Raw genomic sequence first — 17626 nt, 5'->3', positions numbered from 1 at the left:
ATGTAATAGATAACCTTACTTTAACAGAGATCTGATCTTGTCTTCCTAAATTATAAAAATATAGGTTTGTAACATTGTAAATGCACGTTAGTATATTTGTGTGTATTGCTCTATTGAGAAAGCATGCTGTACACAATGTCTGGAATACAACACATAGCTAAGGTTATCTATACCTGAGGCTTAAAGCATTTCACCTTGTCAGAAAAGAGACTATCTTTTGGCAGGATGAACAATATGGAGCCTATCAATTCACTAGGAACTAGTGCCTCGGCCTTGCTGATGTCACTAGCTCCAAATGAATCGATTGGCTAAGTACGCAATATTGGTTCAACCCAAAAACATGGCTGCCTTAACTGTGTGCATGCAACACTTCAAACTGGCTAGATACTGATAATATAAGGCCAGAATCTCAAAAGGCAGCTGCCATGTGTTTATTTCATTGATATACTTTTTCCATTTTAACTTCCTTTTTGGCATAAGCACTTATCAGTGATGGTTATAATACAATCACTTCAAAAATGTTACTGCTCACTGAGCATACAGTGTTACGGATTCCAACCCTTGAGCTAAAACATGGGGGTGTGGTTCCTACATACAGCAGACTTCTGGCAAGTATTCTAAGTGAAAGACACTGTAGTAGCCTCTTCTAGTGTCCATGCACTGCAGTATAAAAGCCAGTTACTATGCAGATATTATGTGGATTCAAAAGGAGCCTGATAATCATTCCTGGCAAGTGGAGAGTAGAGGTGACTGCTATTGGAATGAGGGTGCGAATATTTTCTACCCACACTAAAAAGGTGTCATCGATACAGGAGCCAAGTAGCCAGTTCTGGTCATATATGGCCACCTACGTGTGACCATAATGGACACTGATCCTTTCTTCAGCGGAAACATTTAATGTACCTCCGTGTCCTTCTCAGAGCTGTGATATCCAAGGAAAGAGACCAAGTCGCCATCCTCTACAACATACCAACATGTCAGCCCGAGGTGAAGGGAACATTCCAATAGTTTTCCCTACTCAGTATGATATAAGATTGAGGACTAAGCGTACAGCCGAGAGCGCAGACAGACGAGCTGAGCTAGTCTAGAAAACGAGAGTTACAGAGGAAGAGATAAAGCAGTGACAGTATAGTAGAGCAGAGAGAACTTGCCTGCAGAGGAGTGCACCAGGGGAGCAGATGAAGCAGGAAGAGGAAAAAGGTTCACATCTGAAAAACAAATACAACAAGACCTCAGCAGAAATACAGCCACTAAGTGACATGCAATAAACATACAAAACATCATAATTAATAGATTATAGGACAAAGAGCAGGGTTTAACCAATTTGTCAGGCAGTTTATAGAAGCTGGCAATAGTGTGTAATAAGCTTTCCCTAAAACCAGGCACAGGGCCTGTACCTATGAAAACGAACACCACGCCCCTTCCTGATCACTGGCATAAGCTGAGCCACATTGGTGTGCAGCCGAATGACAAGCAGCAGCCTTCTGCCTGGACTGCTGGGAGGAGAAACATTTTAGTTTGTAGTAGAGATGGTCACTGACCCCCGTGTTTTGGTTTTGGATTCGGTTTTGGATCTGGATTACCGTCGTGTTTTGGTTTTGGTTTTGCAAAACCTCCATTGCGTGTTTTGGTTTTGGTTTTGGTTTTGTTTGGTTTTGTTTTGCTATTTTTTGGGAAAATCCATGTTTTTGGGCCTAAATTAACCCAATTTAGTGCTCCAACTGTTTTAGAGACAAGTAATCTAATTGTTGAGGTAATAAATCATCCCAAAAAACAGTTTAATTCTTCGTTGGTAGGCCTATTCTACACACAAAACAGATTGTCTTCCTCTCCATCTATGCATATTGGCAATGCAGCCATCGTCTTTGAATGTATATTACACCCTACACTTATAGTTAAATATGTAAAGAAATGGAAAAAGCCAGTTTGGTTTCTGTCTCTCAAGGCCCCCCTCCACTTGTATAAAATACCAAAAAATTCAGCCATTATAGACTGTACAATATTAATTGACATGGAGAAAGCCAGTTTGGTTTCTGTCTCTCAAGGCCCCCCTCCACTTGTATAAAATACCCAAAAATTCAGCCATTATAGACTGTACAATATTAATTGACATGGAGAAAGCCAGTTTGGTTTCTGTCTCTCTAGGCCCCCCTCCACTTGTATAAAATACTAAAAAATTCAGCCATTATAGACTGTACAATATTAATTGACATGGAGAAAGCCAGTTTGGTTTCTGTCTCTCTAGGCCCCCCTCCACTTGTATAAAATACTAAAAAATTCAGCCATTATAGACTGTACAATATTAATTGACATGGAGAAAGCCAGTTTGGTTTCTGTCTCTCTAGGCCCCCCTCCACTTGTATAAAATACTAAAAAATTCAGCCATTATAGACTGTACAATATTATGAAAAATGGACAAAGCCAGTTTAGGGTCACTCTGTCTATGACACCCTACCCTTAAGGATAAATTGCCCTAACAGCAGCCTTTCAAGATGGTATGTGATATGGAAATGCCACAAGTCCCTTTCCTCTTTGGGGGTAGATTGCACCCTACACTTACATAGAAAGTTTTAAAAAGATGTTATCGGCATCATCTTCAGCTTCATCCTCACCCTCATCAGTGTTATCGTCATCATCACAGACTATCAATTCATCGCCGCTTGAATCCGCCATTAGAGAACAGTCAGTGCTTGCATGTCTTGGATGGTGAAGGCCTTCCTCGTGGAAGATGTAGTTCATTTTTATAAACATCATTTTCTCCACATTTTTGGGAAGTAACCTTCTACGGCGATCACTGACTAAGTTCCCTGCTGTGCTGAACACTCGTTCAGAGTACACACTGGAGGGTGGGCAGCTTAGGTATTGCAAAGCAAGTTTGTACATGGGTTTCCAAATAGCTTGCTTTTCTTCCCAGTAAGGAAAGGGACTGTCTGACATTTCCATATCAACTACCTCTTGAAAGTAATCCTCCACCATCCTTTGCATGTTTATACTCATATTGGATGGACTTATGGGCAAAGTGACACTTTTTTTTGAAAAATCCTTCAAACCAGCCCAGATGTTAAATTGTTCTCGTCTGCCCCCTGTGTCTTCCCTGCTTCTTTTTTGGAAATTTAATTTTTTACGAGCAACAGCTTGAGAAAGTGAAGGAGGACACGTCGTCAAGCCGAGGCCCAGTTCAGCGGCCAACTTGCTGAGCAATAGCTCCTTGCAAAAGTTCACATCTCGCTCATTTACAAGTAAAGACTCAATGTAGGTTTTAAACCTTGGATCAAGCACAGTGGCCAAAACGTACTGATCCGAGTTCAAGATCTTAATAACTCGAGGATCATTGTGAAGCGAATTAAGTACTTGATCGACAAGGCCAACATACTTTGCTGAATTGCTTGCTTTCAGCTCCTCCTTCATTTTCTCAAGCTGCTTTTCCAATAGTCTAATTAAAGGAATGACTTGGCTCAAACTAGCAGAGTCTGCACTGACCTCACATGTCACAACTTCAAATGGTTTCAGCACCTTGCACAGCACTGAAAGGATTCCCCACTGTGCAAGAGTGAAATACATCCCCCCTCCTTTCCCAATGTCATGACTTGTGCAATATGCTTGGATGGCTTTGCGCTGTTCCTCCATCCTCTGAAGCATGTACAGGGTGGAATTCCACCGAGTTACCACCTCTTGCTTAAGTTGGTGGCAGGGCAAGTTAAACTGCTCTTGGAGCTGCTGTAATCTCCTACATGCTGTGGCTGAATGCCTGAAATGGCCTGAAATTTTACGGGCCACCGAAAGCATCTCCTGCACCTCACGGTTGTTTCGTAGGAAGCTCTGCACCACCAAGTTGATGGTGTGAGCAAAACAGGGAATATGTTGGAAATCACCCAGCTGTAATGCTCGCACTATATTGTTGGCGTTATCTGAAATGACATACCCTGGGGAGAGTCCGAGTGGTATAAGCCATGCATCAATCACATCTCTCAGTTTGCGTAACAAATTGTCAGCCGTATGCCTGTTAGTGAAGCCGGTGATACAAAGAGTGGCCTGCCTGTGACAAATGTTACGTAGTGGTGTACATGCTGCTGCTGTTCCTGCTGGTGAAGGTGAATGACCAACCCAGTGGGCTGTCACAGTCATATAGTCTTTGGTTTGGCCACTTCCACTTGTCCACATATCTGTGGTTAAGTGAACAGTGGGCAGAATGGCATTTTTCAGCGCAATCTCTACATTTTTACACACTTTTTGGTATAGTTGTGGAATAGCTTTACGGGAGAAATGGTGTCGCGATGGAATTCTGTAACGCGGACACAAAACCTCAATTAACTGTGAAAAACCAGCTGCGTTTATGGTGGAGATTGGACGCAGATCTAACACTAACATTGCAGCCATGGCGTCTGTGATTCGCTTGGCGACTGGGTGACTGCTGTCATATTTGCTTCCCCTCGCAAAGGATTGTTTCACAGTTAATTGCTGAAATGTAGGACTGCTCATTTTATTCACCTGCCTCTGGGATGACGATTCACCCCCAGCAGCAGCAACAGCAGCAGCAGGACTAACGCTTTCTTCAGAGGAATCAATAATAGTGCCGGAGTCATCCAGCCTTAAGTGGGATGCCGGGCTAACTCCGAGCGCTACTGAGGATATTGATGAGGATGGTGTGGTGGGTGTATTTTGTGGCCGTCGGTATGTCGGTGAGCGGAGGGTCTTAGCTGATGAGGGAGTGCTTGTATTCTTTTGGGAAGAACTTTCAGCTTTTCCCAACACTTTGCCATGAACTCTCGTTAAATGGCGTAACATAGACGAGGTTCCAAGATGGTTAAGGTCCCTCCCTCGACTGACTGTGGCTTCACATACACTACAAATGGCTATACAATTGTTGTCTGGATTTGGGTAGAAATAATTCCACACATAAGAAGTGGATTTTTTTGTTTTATGCCCAGGCATGACAATGGCCTTTTTCTTGTCACGTGCCAGAACTGCTGCCACTGGTGCAGGACTTACACAAACAACCTCATCCTCATCAACATCCTCATTAGCGCCCTCGTCGCCTACACAAATCTCCCCCTCATCCTCTTCTAATTCCAAAGTGGCATCCTCAATTTGGGTATCACCGGCTACACTCGGGCTATTAAGGCACACATCAGCAGAATGCTCACGATTAGACATCCCACTGTTGGATGGACTCTCCACAGGGATTGTTGTCATTTGTGAATCAGAGCAAATATTCTCCTGTAATGCCTCACTGGTATCTTGCAGCTCAGCTTTGACGCGTAACAGTAGTTGTGCACCAATTGTAGGCTGGGTAACTTTTTGGGATCTGCCACTAATAGCCAAAGGTGAAGGCCTCATTCTCTCTTTGCCACTGCGTGTGTAGAATGGCATGCTTGCAATTTTTTTTTTATCGTCACTTAACTTTTGCTCAGTTACACTTCGTTTTCGCTTCAATACAGTAAATTTTTTTTTGGTTTTTGTTTTTTGCACTAATTTGAAAACACTCTGTTGTTTGACATCGCCTTGGCCAGATGACGTACTGGGAACACTAACATCAGGACTGGTGACAGAACCTGGTTGCTCATTTAGATCATATGTGGACTGCTTTGAATCCATTGCGTAGATACTGCTGACAGATATGACTTTTGACAGCCAGAAATATTAATGCACAATTAGGGAGGACACCCCAAAAACACTGAGGAGTGCTAAAATTTATTGAGTAGATACTGCTGACAGATATGACTTTTGACAGCCAGAAATATTAATGCACAATTAGAGAGGACACCCCAAAAACACTGAGGAGTGCTTAAAATTATTGAGTAGATACTGCTGACAGATATGACTTTTGACAGCCAGAAATATTAATGCACAATTAGGGAGGACACCCCAAAAACACAGAGGAGTGCTAAAATTTATTGAGTAGATACTGCTGACAGATATGACTTTTGACAGCCAGAAATATTAATGCACAATTAGAGAGGACACCCCAAAAACACTGAGGAGTGCTTAAAATTATTGAGTAGATACTGCTGACAGATATGACTTTTGACAGCCAGAAATATTAATGCACAATTAGAGAGGACACCCCAAAAACACTGAGGAGTGCTTAAAATTATTGAGTAGATACTGCTGACAGATATGACTTTTGACAGCCAGAAATATTAATGCACAATTAGAGAGGACACCCCAAAAACACTGAGGAGTGCTAACATTTATTGAGTAGATACTGCTGACAGATATGACTTTTGACAGCCAGAAATATTAATGCACAATTAGGGAGGACACCCCAAAAACACAGAGGAGTGCTAAAATTTATTGAGTAGATACTGCTGACAGATATGACTTTTGACAGCCAGAAATATTAATGCACAATTAGAGAGGACACCCCAAAAACACTGAGGAGTGCTTAAAATTATTGAGTAGATACTGCTGACAGATATGACTTTTGACAGCCAGAAATATTAATGCACAATTAGAGAGGACACCCCAAAAACACTGAGGAGTGCTTAAAATTATTGAGTAGATACTGCTGACAGATATGACTTTTGACAGCCAGAAATATTAATGCACAATTAGAGAGGACACCCCAAAAACACTGAGGAGTGCTAACATTTATTGAGTAGATACTGCTGACAGATATGACTTTTGACAGCCAGAAATATTAATGCACAATTAGAGAGGACACCCCAAAAACACTGAGGAGTGCTAACATTTATTGAGTAGATACTGCTGACAGATATGACTTTTGACAGCCAGAAATATTAATGCACAATTAGGGAGGACACCCCAAAAACACAGAGGAGTGCTAAAATTTATTGAGTAGATACTGCTGACAGATATGACTTTTGACAGCCAGAAATATTAATGCACAATTAGAGAGGACACCCCAAAAACACTGAGGAGTGCTTAAAATTATTGAGTAGATACTGCTGACAGATATGACTTTTGACAGCCAGAAATATTAATGCACAATTAGAGAGGACACCCCAAAAACACTGAGGAGTGCTTAAAATTATTGAGTAGATACTGCTGACAGATATGACTTTTGACAGCCAGAAATATTAATGCACAATTAGAGAGGACACCCCAAAAACACTGAGGAGTGCTAACATTTATTGAGTAGATACTGCTGACAGATATGACTTTTGACAGCCAGAAATATTAATGCACAATTATGGGGGACAACCCAAAAGCGCTGGGGAGTGCCAAATATGAAGAAAAAATAATAAACCTCTATCCTCCTCTCTGCACTAGCGATTTTGGTTAGAGCAATTGCAAGAACAATATTGTATTCTTTCTCTGTCCCTGCTCTAATTAGCCTATGACTACACCCTGCTCTCTCCCTCTGTCAAATGGCGATGGATTGCTGTGGAGGCGTGTATTTATAAAGTTGAAGTATCGCGAGAACCGAGTCCCGAGATCCGACGACGTCACAATGACGTTCGGCCTCGATTTGGATTCGGAATTGGCGGGAGAGTACCGAGCTGCTCAGCTCGGTACTCGGATACCCAAAGTTCGGGTGGGTTCGGTTCTCGGAGAACCGGACCCGCCCATCTCTAGTTTGTAGTCACTTCCTATAGGACTTGGAGAACACAGATTTGGCTAATCATTGCAGAATGATTAATCCCAGTTATGATCTTCAAATAGTCTATTGTAAGAAATGTTTCATTTGGATCTATGGCCGATGAGCATGAAGGAGGATAAATGGGATATCAAAACATAAATATGAACACTGCTGTCCAAAGAACTGGGACATGAAAATGTTTATATAGGTGTGTATTGTGCCTCACTATCTTCTAAAAAGCAGCTATGATAGATCAAATTAAGTTTGTCACTTCATGTAGCAGCGCACTGGCACATACCAAGGGGAATTAAAGATAAAAAAAGTTTCTCTACCACTCACTACTTTTGGGAAAAGATAAAAGTGTTCTCAGAACTGCAAGCACTAAATCATTGACAGAAACATGTGGCTGAGTAATCAAACAGGAGTCACCATAGTATAAAAGGTCCGCGTGTGTAATCCAGTAAGTGACAGCCCATAAGCAGCTCACAGGCTCTCCGATAGCTTTTGTGGACTGCAGTGGCAGAAACTCCCCCTGGATAAGATTTCTCACAGGACCCTACTGGCCTCCCTGGTGTAACAGTCAGTGTTACATGGAAGTTGTATGCAAATTTAAAAATGTATCAACAATCAATGAAGGGTGTCGAGTGCAGCCCCCCAGATAGCGGCAGACGCCATCAAATCAGCTGTAATCAATATCCTGCACTGAGGGTCCATTACGTTTAACATTTGTCCTGGTCATCTGATCAGAAAGAAGTTTGTAGGCGGAGATCAGAAAGCACCAGGTAAAGTCTGAAAGAGGTAGGTTTAAATGATTGTTCCATACAACCTAAGCAATACCATCTAGATTGGAAGCAGCAACTTAAAGGCTTTATACAATTCAATGAGTCACAGGTTGATGCCAACCAAGTTCATGCAGCCACACAGCAGTATTGCATATTAATTGGTTGCTTGAAGTGTTACCTATAATTACCAATAAAACCGTATCGAGCAGCTACCAAAAACGTCTTTTTAAAAAAAAAAAAAAACCATAAAACATTTGTAGCTGGACCTCTCTTCTTGCCGAGTAAAATAAGTAGACATTTGGTAAAATGTTTCATATAACAAGCTAAAGAAAGCTGACCAGCTTCAGTCTTCCCTTTTACAAACAAACTCATTAGAAACATCTACTAGTAATTATAGCCCTGTGCAGCTGCTGATGGCAGCTACGCAAGACAATGTAACCTCCCCATTACATAATATTCTAATTACAATCAGAAAACAATGTTGCTTTGTTCTGCCATAAAAGTATGGACACTTCCCAACATGATCAGCTAACTTTAGAGTGTGTACGAAGCCTTTGTTAGATCCTCTGCAGACCTGTACTGGAATTTCATTTCCTCAGTTCATTCTGCAACAAGAATATTTCTCAGGAGCAGACTATGATCACAGAATATTTCAGATTAAGTTCCATTTTAAACAGTATTCATAAGTGATGCTGATGGGAAATAAAGGAAAACCATGTTAAGGATATATCCTCTAAGTAGATTGGAGGTACTCATGGGATGCCCTATTATGTCCTATCAGATTATCTCCAAAGGTGTAAATTTATCAAGCTGCGAATTCTTGGCAGGGTTGAAATATGAAGATGTTGCATATAGCAACCAGGATTCTAGTTTAATTATTTAGTACACTACAAAATGACAGTTAGAATCCGATTGGTTGCTATAGGCAACATCTCCATTTTTCAAACCTGCATCTCGATAAATTTACCCCAAGTGCAAAAAAACAAAAAACAAACAAACAAAAACACGCTCAGAGGACACCCACCCCCCCTTTTTTTGCTCTTAACGCATTCTCATCATACACCAGACTCCAACCATTGTCACACTGTGTTCAATTGTACCCCCAACCCCACTAGATTTAAAGCTCTCAGGAGCCTGGTCCTCTTCACCTTACTTGTCACCATGTAATAGTAGTAGCAGTTTCTTACAATATACCTTGGGGACTGCAAAGTTCTTGAAAGTTGTACAGTCATGGCCAAAAATATTGACACAATTGAAGAAACGTTCAAACACAGCTTCCTGTAAACAGGTGAAGTTAACAACTGTATTTGGTCTCCACATTCTCACTGTTACTATTACAGGACCTTTGGTTTTGATATTAAATGTTGTAGATCCCTTTTAAAATCAGAAGATTTATAAGAAAGGTCATTAACATTTATTGACACACCCTAAACTTAGATTTCACAACAGCTTTTGGCTAACAACTGCACTCAATCGCTTCCTACAGCCAAGGATGAGCTTCCTGCACCTCTATGCTAGAGGTCTGGTCTACTCTTCTTGTGCAAACTGTTCCCGTTTGTCCAGACTTGAAAGCTGCCTTCTCCCAACTGCTGTTTTCAGAGCTCTCGACAGGTACTCTATGGGCTTTAGGTCTGGACTTGTTGGTCACTTCAGAACAGTCCAGCGTCTTGTCTTGAACCATGCCTTGACACTTTCTGCAGTGTTTTCGGAATCATGGTCCTGCTGAAAGACCCAAGACCATGGACAGAGACCCAGCTTTCACATCACTGAACAAGTGAATGTAAGGAAGTGTTCTTTCCTTTAAAAGCTTCATTTTGCTTTCTGTAAACATAGGGATGATGTCTTTTACCAAGAAGCTCTAATTTGGTTTGATCTATCCACAAGTCATTCACCCAGAAGGAATTTTCCAAAACACACACAAAGAATCCAAACTTCAGTAACGCTTATGTCTCGCTCAGCAGTGGGGCCTCCTGGTTCTTCCTTTTCAGAGAGTTTGTCAGCTAAAGGGCAGCTTGTATCTTTCTGGCAATAGATTAAGGAGATTTCTCCATCAGTTGAACAATCCTCAAATGAGCTTGATCGTCAATAAATTTCTCTCTTGCTACCACATCCAGGGAGTGTTGCTACAGTGTCATGGGCCTTAAATTCCCTAACAACGCTATGTACACTAGAAACATCAAGGTCCCTGGTGACTGATTTGTAGCCTTGACATTCTCCTTTTGCTTGGAGCAATCATCTGCCTGACTTCCTTTCTTTTATGCATGTTCATTACACTACACACAGTGACACAGGTGAATGAGTCCATTTCTCTATTCAAGCGCTTTTCATGAGTGATTTTTATATTGCAGGCACCTGCTACACACCACAGGCAAGTTCAGTTCCAAAGTGGAGTATCGCTTGGTGTGAAAACTAAATTTCTGAACTACTTTTTAAAAAGTTGTCAATAATCGTGTCTGGGCCATTTAAGGAATGCTTTTTGGAATAAGCCAAAACTTTGTATTTCCCATGATTTTCTGAAAGAAGTGGGACTGAGATATCACAGTTAAGGAGAAACTCTAACCCTGCGTGCGTCTGAGCTGAAGCAACAGGAAGAAGCATTTCTCCTTCACTCCCAATCATTTACTATGAATGCAGAGTTTCTAATCAAAAAGAGCAACCTTCCAATGTTGCTGCGTGACACTGGAGAGTACAATTATGCACCTGAATGGCTAATAAAGAGAAATATATTTTATACTAAAATAACCACAAACACATTTATGAATTTATGAGTCTTTATAATAAAAGTGTAACATGTATTTTTGGTTTAATGTCCATTGAGTTATAATACATAAAAGGTTAATGAACATAAAAATAATTCAGAATATGGACATTTTATGCTCATTAGAACATTCTTTATTGCTTTAACTTCTGTTCTGAGAGATTGTGCTAAAAATGTAGAGTGTAAATAAGACAAGATACTGGTCAGCCAAATAAGAAGAAGATACTGCAGCACTTTTGCATCCCATGTCGTAGTAGTTAGCATGTCTAGTTAATGTACATGCCTGTACATACACTGGAAACCTGAAGCCAGAGATGTAATTTTAAACATGAATGGAAAAACTCAGTTTCAAAATAGACCTTGTATTACATTAGCCTAGGGGAGCTCTGTAGGCCTCAACGGGGAAGATTTCAGAGCAAATCTGCCCTCTTGACAGTCAGATGGGGAAATTGTATAATCACTAGGTCCACTTACTATGTGTGTGACAGATTTACCAGACTCCAATGAGAATTCTGAAATATAATATACCTTGTTCTCAAAGACATGGACTACGATAGTCCCCCATCATAATTATTAGTTTAGCCCATTATACACAGCTGTATATAGGAGAGATATGCATGGTTGGGATCTGCCACATAAGCGTCATCTTAAGCTAGGTACACACTACAGGGTTTTTGTCCAATAATCGGCTCAACCAGCCGACATACAACAGCTCGTTCAAAAGTCGGGTCAGTGTGTGCAGTGACACGATGGTCGAAAGTCTGCCCAAATGGACGATTGTCGCCTCATTTGGTTGGTCGTACAGTTTAATATTTTTGTTCCAATATCGTTTCCGTTGTGTAGTGTGTATAAACTTCCGACCGATGTTGCTTCAGTGTGTACGAAATTGCAATCATTGCTCACGACAACATGGCTGTAAAGAGTCGCTAAAGGGACGTCCGCTCTTCCCTTTATCGTCTAAAACAAGGCTAGTGTGTAAGCAAGTCCATGGACCGAGCTATCGGACCATCGATCGCATGTAAAAGTTAGGGCTAAATGGACACAGTTGTAAAATGTACACTTAAGATTAAATTATCCTCATTGGAAAGTAATAGATTGCTAAAGTTTTACAGTTTCAACTGTCAGCAATGCAGCCATTAATGAGCCCATACTCTGCAATTTAGATTATGATTGGTTTGATATTGCAGCGCATGGCACCAAAATAGTTGCAATGCCCAATAATGAGTCTACCAAAATCAAAATGTCAGGTATTTTGGTAAATGATGTTAGAAGAGGACCGCTATCAGCCTCTGTGTACAATCATATGCTCATTGCACTAACGGGCCCCAGCCATGACAAAGTGGTCCAGCTGCTCAGGCCGAGAGCCGAACGGCTAGACCTCATCCAACATGGCCACCCTGATGTGCAGACGGCTCTCAGGCCGCATGGCAGAGTCCTATTGTGAGACTCATTTGTCTGTCACTTCATTACATGAAAAGCATTGAAAATAGACAGTCCACTTTATTTGAAAACAAAAATAATTTAGTGACCATGCCACTTTGAGACTTCATTCTGCTATAGGGGATGACTTCACTTTTAAAAGAAATGTGTGAGAAATTAACGTTTGCATTAACTGTTTTTATAATTGATCTAGAGCGTTCTAAGATTACTGACATGTATACAGGCTCCCAGGAGTAACCAATAGATGCTGGGCCTTCTAAAGTTCAGCCCTTCACTTTGCCAACTCATTAGCTAAATTGTTCACTTGGAGACAGCATCAAATGAATTTGGAAAAAAAAGAGGTCATATTCAGTTACACATAACCAGAAAGCTGATAGAGCACAAAAAAGGTACTGCAATATTGACACTGCAAAATAAGCACATCTTACAGCTGAATAAAGGAAGGGAAGTTATGTTTGTGTATTATCGATCTTTGCAGCAGCCAAAACAATATCCCTACCCAATTGCTCCATGGGCCATGAGCCAATAACATTACAGCATTCCACAGCTATAAGCCTTGTTAAGGTAAAACAGACAACGTTGGCCACTTACAGTCACAGGCTATTTGTCAGAAGAGCCATTTTCACAGCAGCCGTGTTTCTGCTATGTGGATTACTAGGAGACATACTAAGAAACAGCTGTTATTTCATTGACTAGGGTACCTTAACATTTGTCAATGTATGATTTATCACCTTTTAATGTCAAACATTGGTCAAATACCCTATATGTGCAAATTTATACCAAAGTATAGCCTGCTACATGTAAACGTCAATCAAGCAGACCCAAATGTCTCTAAATACTTAATACAGACTTAAGGGCATATCATTTATTTTGCTATTAATTTGACAGGTAGATTCGAGGGGTGCTTCCATCTAAAGTACCCGCTTTGGAAACTTTCTCAACCTGTAGTGTGGTTTTTTTTCCCTAGTTGACATTTTCATTGCTACAACCTCTGATAACTGGGATCCCAACTCCTGACCAGTGCTACTGACTATACAACCAAACATATATGCAATTCATTCTCCACAGAAATTGGATATATGACAAAACTGAATACCAGGACAGAAATGGATAGTTAGCCACACATTCCCCCCACACCAGTGGGCAATGATGTTTATATTTCCAGATCACTATCAATCTTATTCTTATCACATCATACTTAGAAAAAGTTGCCAAGCAACACTAAGAGAAGAACAAACACTATATTTAAGCAACATATCAAGTTTTGCTACTGAAAACCCAAGAGACGCCTTGGGGGTCACTTTTCAATCCTATGCATATAGTGGGAGGTTTCTAATATGTACTCTGTTTAGAGCTTGTGAGAGATTATATGTATTATACCTCCTGCAAAAATTGTTCAGGAATGGTCTGAGGAACATGACGAAGAGCTCAAGGTATTGACTTGGCCTCCAAATTCTCCAGATCTAAATCCGATCGAGCATCTGTGGGATGTGCTGGAAAAACAAGTCCGAACCATAGAGGCCCTACCTCACAACTTACAGAAAGCACCTTCAGAGGTCTCGTGGATTCCATGTCTCAACGGGTTAGAGCTGTTTTGGTGGCGTGTGGTGTTAATGGTGTGGCTGAAAGATATCCAGCTCTCACACATTCAAAAACTCCAAACTTAACTCCTTCAAAACAGGACTCGTGATAGTTTTGGTGGGTATAACTATAGCTTTTTAATTTATGGAGTCAAATTATGGATTATTTTTTTTGTTGACACACGGGTTTCTTTTTGAACACTAAAATAGACATTCATTAGCCAAGTAAAACAAGCGGGGAGGGAGTAGATGCTTTTCCACACTTCTTCCTATGGTTACTTTTCCAAACGAAGAGGAAACAGATATGGGACTGAAATGTTTTAATTGGAGTCGCCAGCTCTGAAAGCTGCCTGTACAAGATTCCACTGACAGGAACAAAATACTGGATCTGCTGGCTGTCATTAACAATCAGGGTCAGATGGGGGCTGGGGTGCTGCACACAAGCAGGATTTCCTTATCTCTGGGATGTTTATAAAAGTCATATTACATCTAGGGTTAAATAATGAATAAGAAATGGGAAAGGAGAAAGCAAAGTGTTGATCTTTGGAGTAGGGATGCTTTGTAATGAAATTGTGCTTTTGGATGCACCGTTGGTGACAGATGAAATGATCTCAAGGAAGATGGAACACAAGGGCGTTCATTGAGATAGCTGAAGACAGCCCATCCGCACTGCAAAACATTATGATTCCCACAAACCAGCATTTGGATTGATCTACAAAAAGACATTATAGAAGATACATATAAACTTTGCAGCCAATATTGACTAGCTGTTCATCTGTTCTGTATGTATTATAATTATATATACACACACACACACATGTAATAATGGTCTTTTGTTTATGATTCTCCACTGCAGGTTCCTTCATAATTTTCTTAAAACACGAAATTACTAAGTTTAGAGAAATCAGATATGCATGTCCTACTTGATAATGCACTAAAATGAAAAGGCATCATTTAAGCACAAGAACTCTTTGTATTTTACCATCAACGCTGTAATCTAAGGCATTCGAGATCTTGTGATGGAGCAGTTGCATTCATATTAAAACTACAGTGAACCTTATGTGTCAATCATAACATACAGGCATATTGTCATCTATCGGGTGAAGGCACACCAAAGGCAGCATGCAAGCAAGTTTATTCAATGTACACCAACACACTGAGCACAGAGTAAATCAGACACGATAATACTATAGCTTCAAGTTACTTCCCCATAATTTGTGGCAACGCAGAGTTTACTCTCAGCCTTAAATTAGCCCTCATGTCCAATAGCAAAAGCAAACAAATTGCATTCAATTAAATTGGAACACCAACTAATGGATAGGCTTCATTTAAACTCTGCTAGCTAACAAGTTATTTTAAGATGAAAAGGACATCAGCATCTAGGTTGTACATTCAGCTATCACTAATTATCCATGTGCTAAATTGAGTTATTCCAGTGTTGAAAATGGTATCCCCCTGAACAGCTTGAAGCATCTGTAGTATAAATCCTGGTATTCAATGTACAGTATGTTTTTAAATCTGCAGATTACAAAAGGTCTGCCACTGCACGAGCACAACCAAAAGACATGCAACAAAACTGAAATCTTTTAACATACTTACTCAATTTCTAAAAGCAAATAGATTTTTGAAATAGTTATAGGTTTTACCATTTTAAAGCTATTAACCCAGATGTTACATTCCAAAATATAAATAAAATAATAACACCAGCAGACACCTACTGGACACAAAGAACAAGTTCAGGGAAGACTAATTGAACAGATTAATAAAGGAGGGAAGTGATGGGGGAGCCTGACACCAGTCACAGCCCCTGCACCCATGACTTCCTCAGCAATGAATCAGGTTTCTCTAACCAGCTGGCACACATCAGACCCCACCCCGACATCAAAATATCTATTATGCACACTCACTGACCACACTCCACCCATTACAGAATCATGGAGGCCAAGGTAGACAGCTATAGGCACAAGGCAAGGGTGGGCAGCCAGCAATCTGCAAAGATGGAGCTCTCAGACACAAAGCATTAATTGCAGCAATCACTCAGGAGGAGCATACAACCAGATATGGATCCTGTCTCATGGCCTTATCCAGCTATATACTGAGGTGATGCATTTTATTCACAGGCCTCGCTGCTTCCTTTCATGTCTAATCCTGAACAAGCCCATTTGATCTAAAAGTGAATATGAAGCCAGATGTGGAAGACTTGTTTTTCTAGTACCTGATCTGCAGACTAATCAATATCCTGCACTCATTTCTAAACGTGTTTGTTTACAGTAAGGTAACATAAGCAGACAGATAGAGACCAGCTGAACGGAGTTGTAGCTTATTTATTGTAAAATAGACGTTAAACATAATATGAAACATATGACAACCATCCAGTAGAACATACAATACCTGGTATTTATATAAGCCAGTGATGATACCACATCAGCTGTATAGTAACTATAGACTGACAATTGACCTGTACAATGTGTATAATACGTTTATATGGACACCACGTCTGTATACATCGGTCCCAGTCATCCTGCTCGCCGGGAGGTGACCTTCACCGGGATGGAGCATGAGGCTGCCATGTGTCAGACTTACCCACAGAGCCGGAGTACGGTGCGGCCGGCCGGACGTGCTCTTCCTCGGGCGCGCTAGGAATGACCGGGGCTACGGGCACGCTGCTGCCGATGCTGCTGGGCTCCTCGTCCTCGGGTGACGGCTCCAGGCTGTCCGAGTAGCTCCTCCGGTCCTCCTCCTCCTCCTCGGCGGGCTTGGCGGGGAAGGAGACGGAGAAGGTCGGTGTGGAGAACTGTCCGGCTCCTCCAGTCAGGTCCAACACGTCGTCCAGGTCAGCCCAACGCTTCTCTAAGGGCTCCTCCGCCGCCGCCCGGTACTGCTGTTGCGGCTCCGGCGACTCCTGAGCATCCTCCTGCCCTATGTTGCTGGATGATACGTACGAGGATTGGTCCTCCATGGCGGGTTGTCTGATGAGGACCGGGACAATGTGAGCTGTCTGTGGGATGCCGGCTGGGAAGAAGTGCGCCACCCGTCTGAGAGCAGCGATAACAATACAGGAGGGGAGGGAGCCACGCCCTGGTGACTCAGACTCTGCCAGGCGCAGCAATCATGGCGGGGATGTTTGTCCCCACCTTAGAGGACAGGAGCCAACCAGCTGCAGCAGTGGGCAGAACAGGCATATCTTCACTGACTGCACTCTCTACCACTGATAGGTTAGGAAGACAATGAGGGTGGGAGCAACGAGGGAAGATAGGCCAATCAGAGAGCTAACCTGAGAAGAAAAGGTGGTTGTCATGGACACCGACATGGTCTGCTACGCCCCAGTTTATTCGAAAGACAGGCGGTTCAACCAGTAGCCGGGCGAATTCCATTCCATTACTGACAGTAGCGGTAGAGAAAGGCAAAGTAGCTGCTGGGTTCATGCTCAGTGCTTCTGAGAGGAAGGCAGTGTTACCTAGGTAACATGTTCCCTGCCAATACTTCACAGTGTTATGCTGAGTGGCAATTATTAATGCCAGTA

The 17626-nt window shown here is 41.6% G+C and overlaps 1 protein-coding gene across 3 annotated transcripts in view; it reads right to left on the bottom strand.

The window, feature by feature from the left end:
* The window catches only part of RTN4 (reticulon 4), a 44586-nt gene extending 27373 nt beyond the window's left edge, over positions 1 to 17213 (bottom strand). The window contains exons 1-2 of one of the 3 annotated variants that reach the window (XM_075204039.1): positions 16687 to 17213; positions 1152 to 1208 (exon numbers count right to left, since the gene is read on the bottom strand). In XM_075204039.1, coding sequence (XP_075060140.1) covers positions 1152 to 1208; positions 16687 to 17062 — 433 coding nt within the window. In that variant the 5' untranslated portion in view covers positions 17063 to 17213. The remainder of the gene's footprint in view (positions 1 to 1151; positions 1209 to 16686) is intronic. The other 2 variants (XM_075204040.1, XM_075204041.1) reach the window with 2 other exon arrangements.
* Between the last annotated feature and the right edge of the window lie 413 nt (positions 17214 to 17626).

The sequence above is a fragment of the Mixophyes fleayi genome, chromosome 3, assembly GCF_038048845.1.
Source record: "Mixophyes fleayi isolate aMixFle1 chromosome 3, aMixFle1.hap1, whole genome shotgun sequence".
Taxonomy (NCBI): Eukaryota; Metazoa; Chordata; class Amphibia; order Anura; family Limnodynastidae; genus Mixophyes; species Mixophyes fleayi.
The sequence above is the reverse complement of the archived record's forward strand: the minus strand, read 5'-3'. Positions and strand labels throughout refer to the sequence as shown.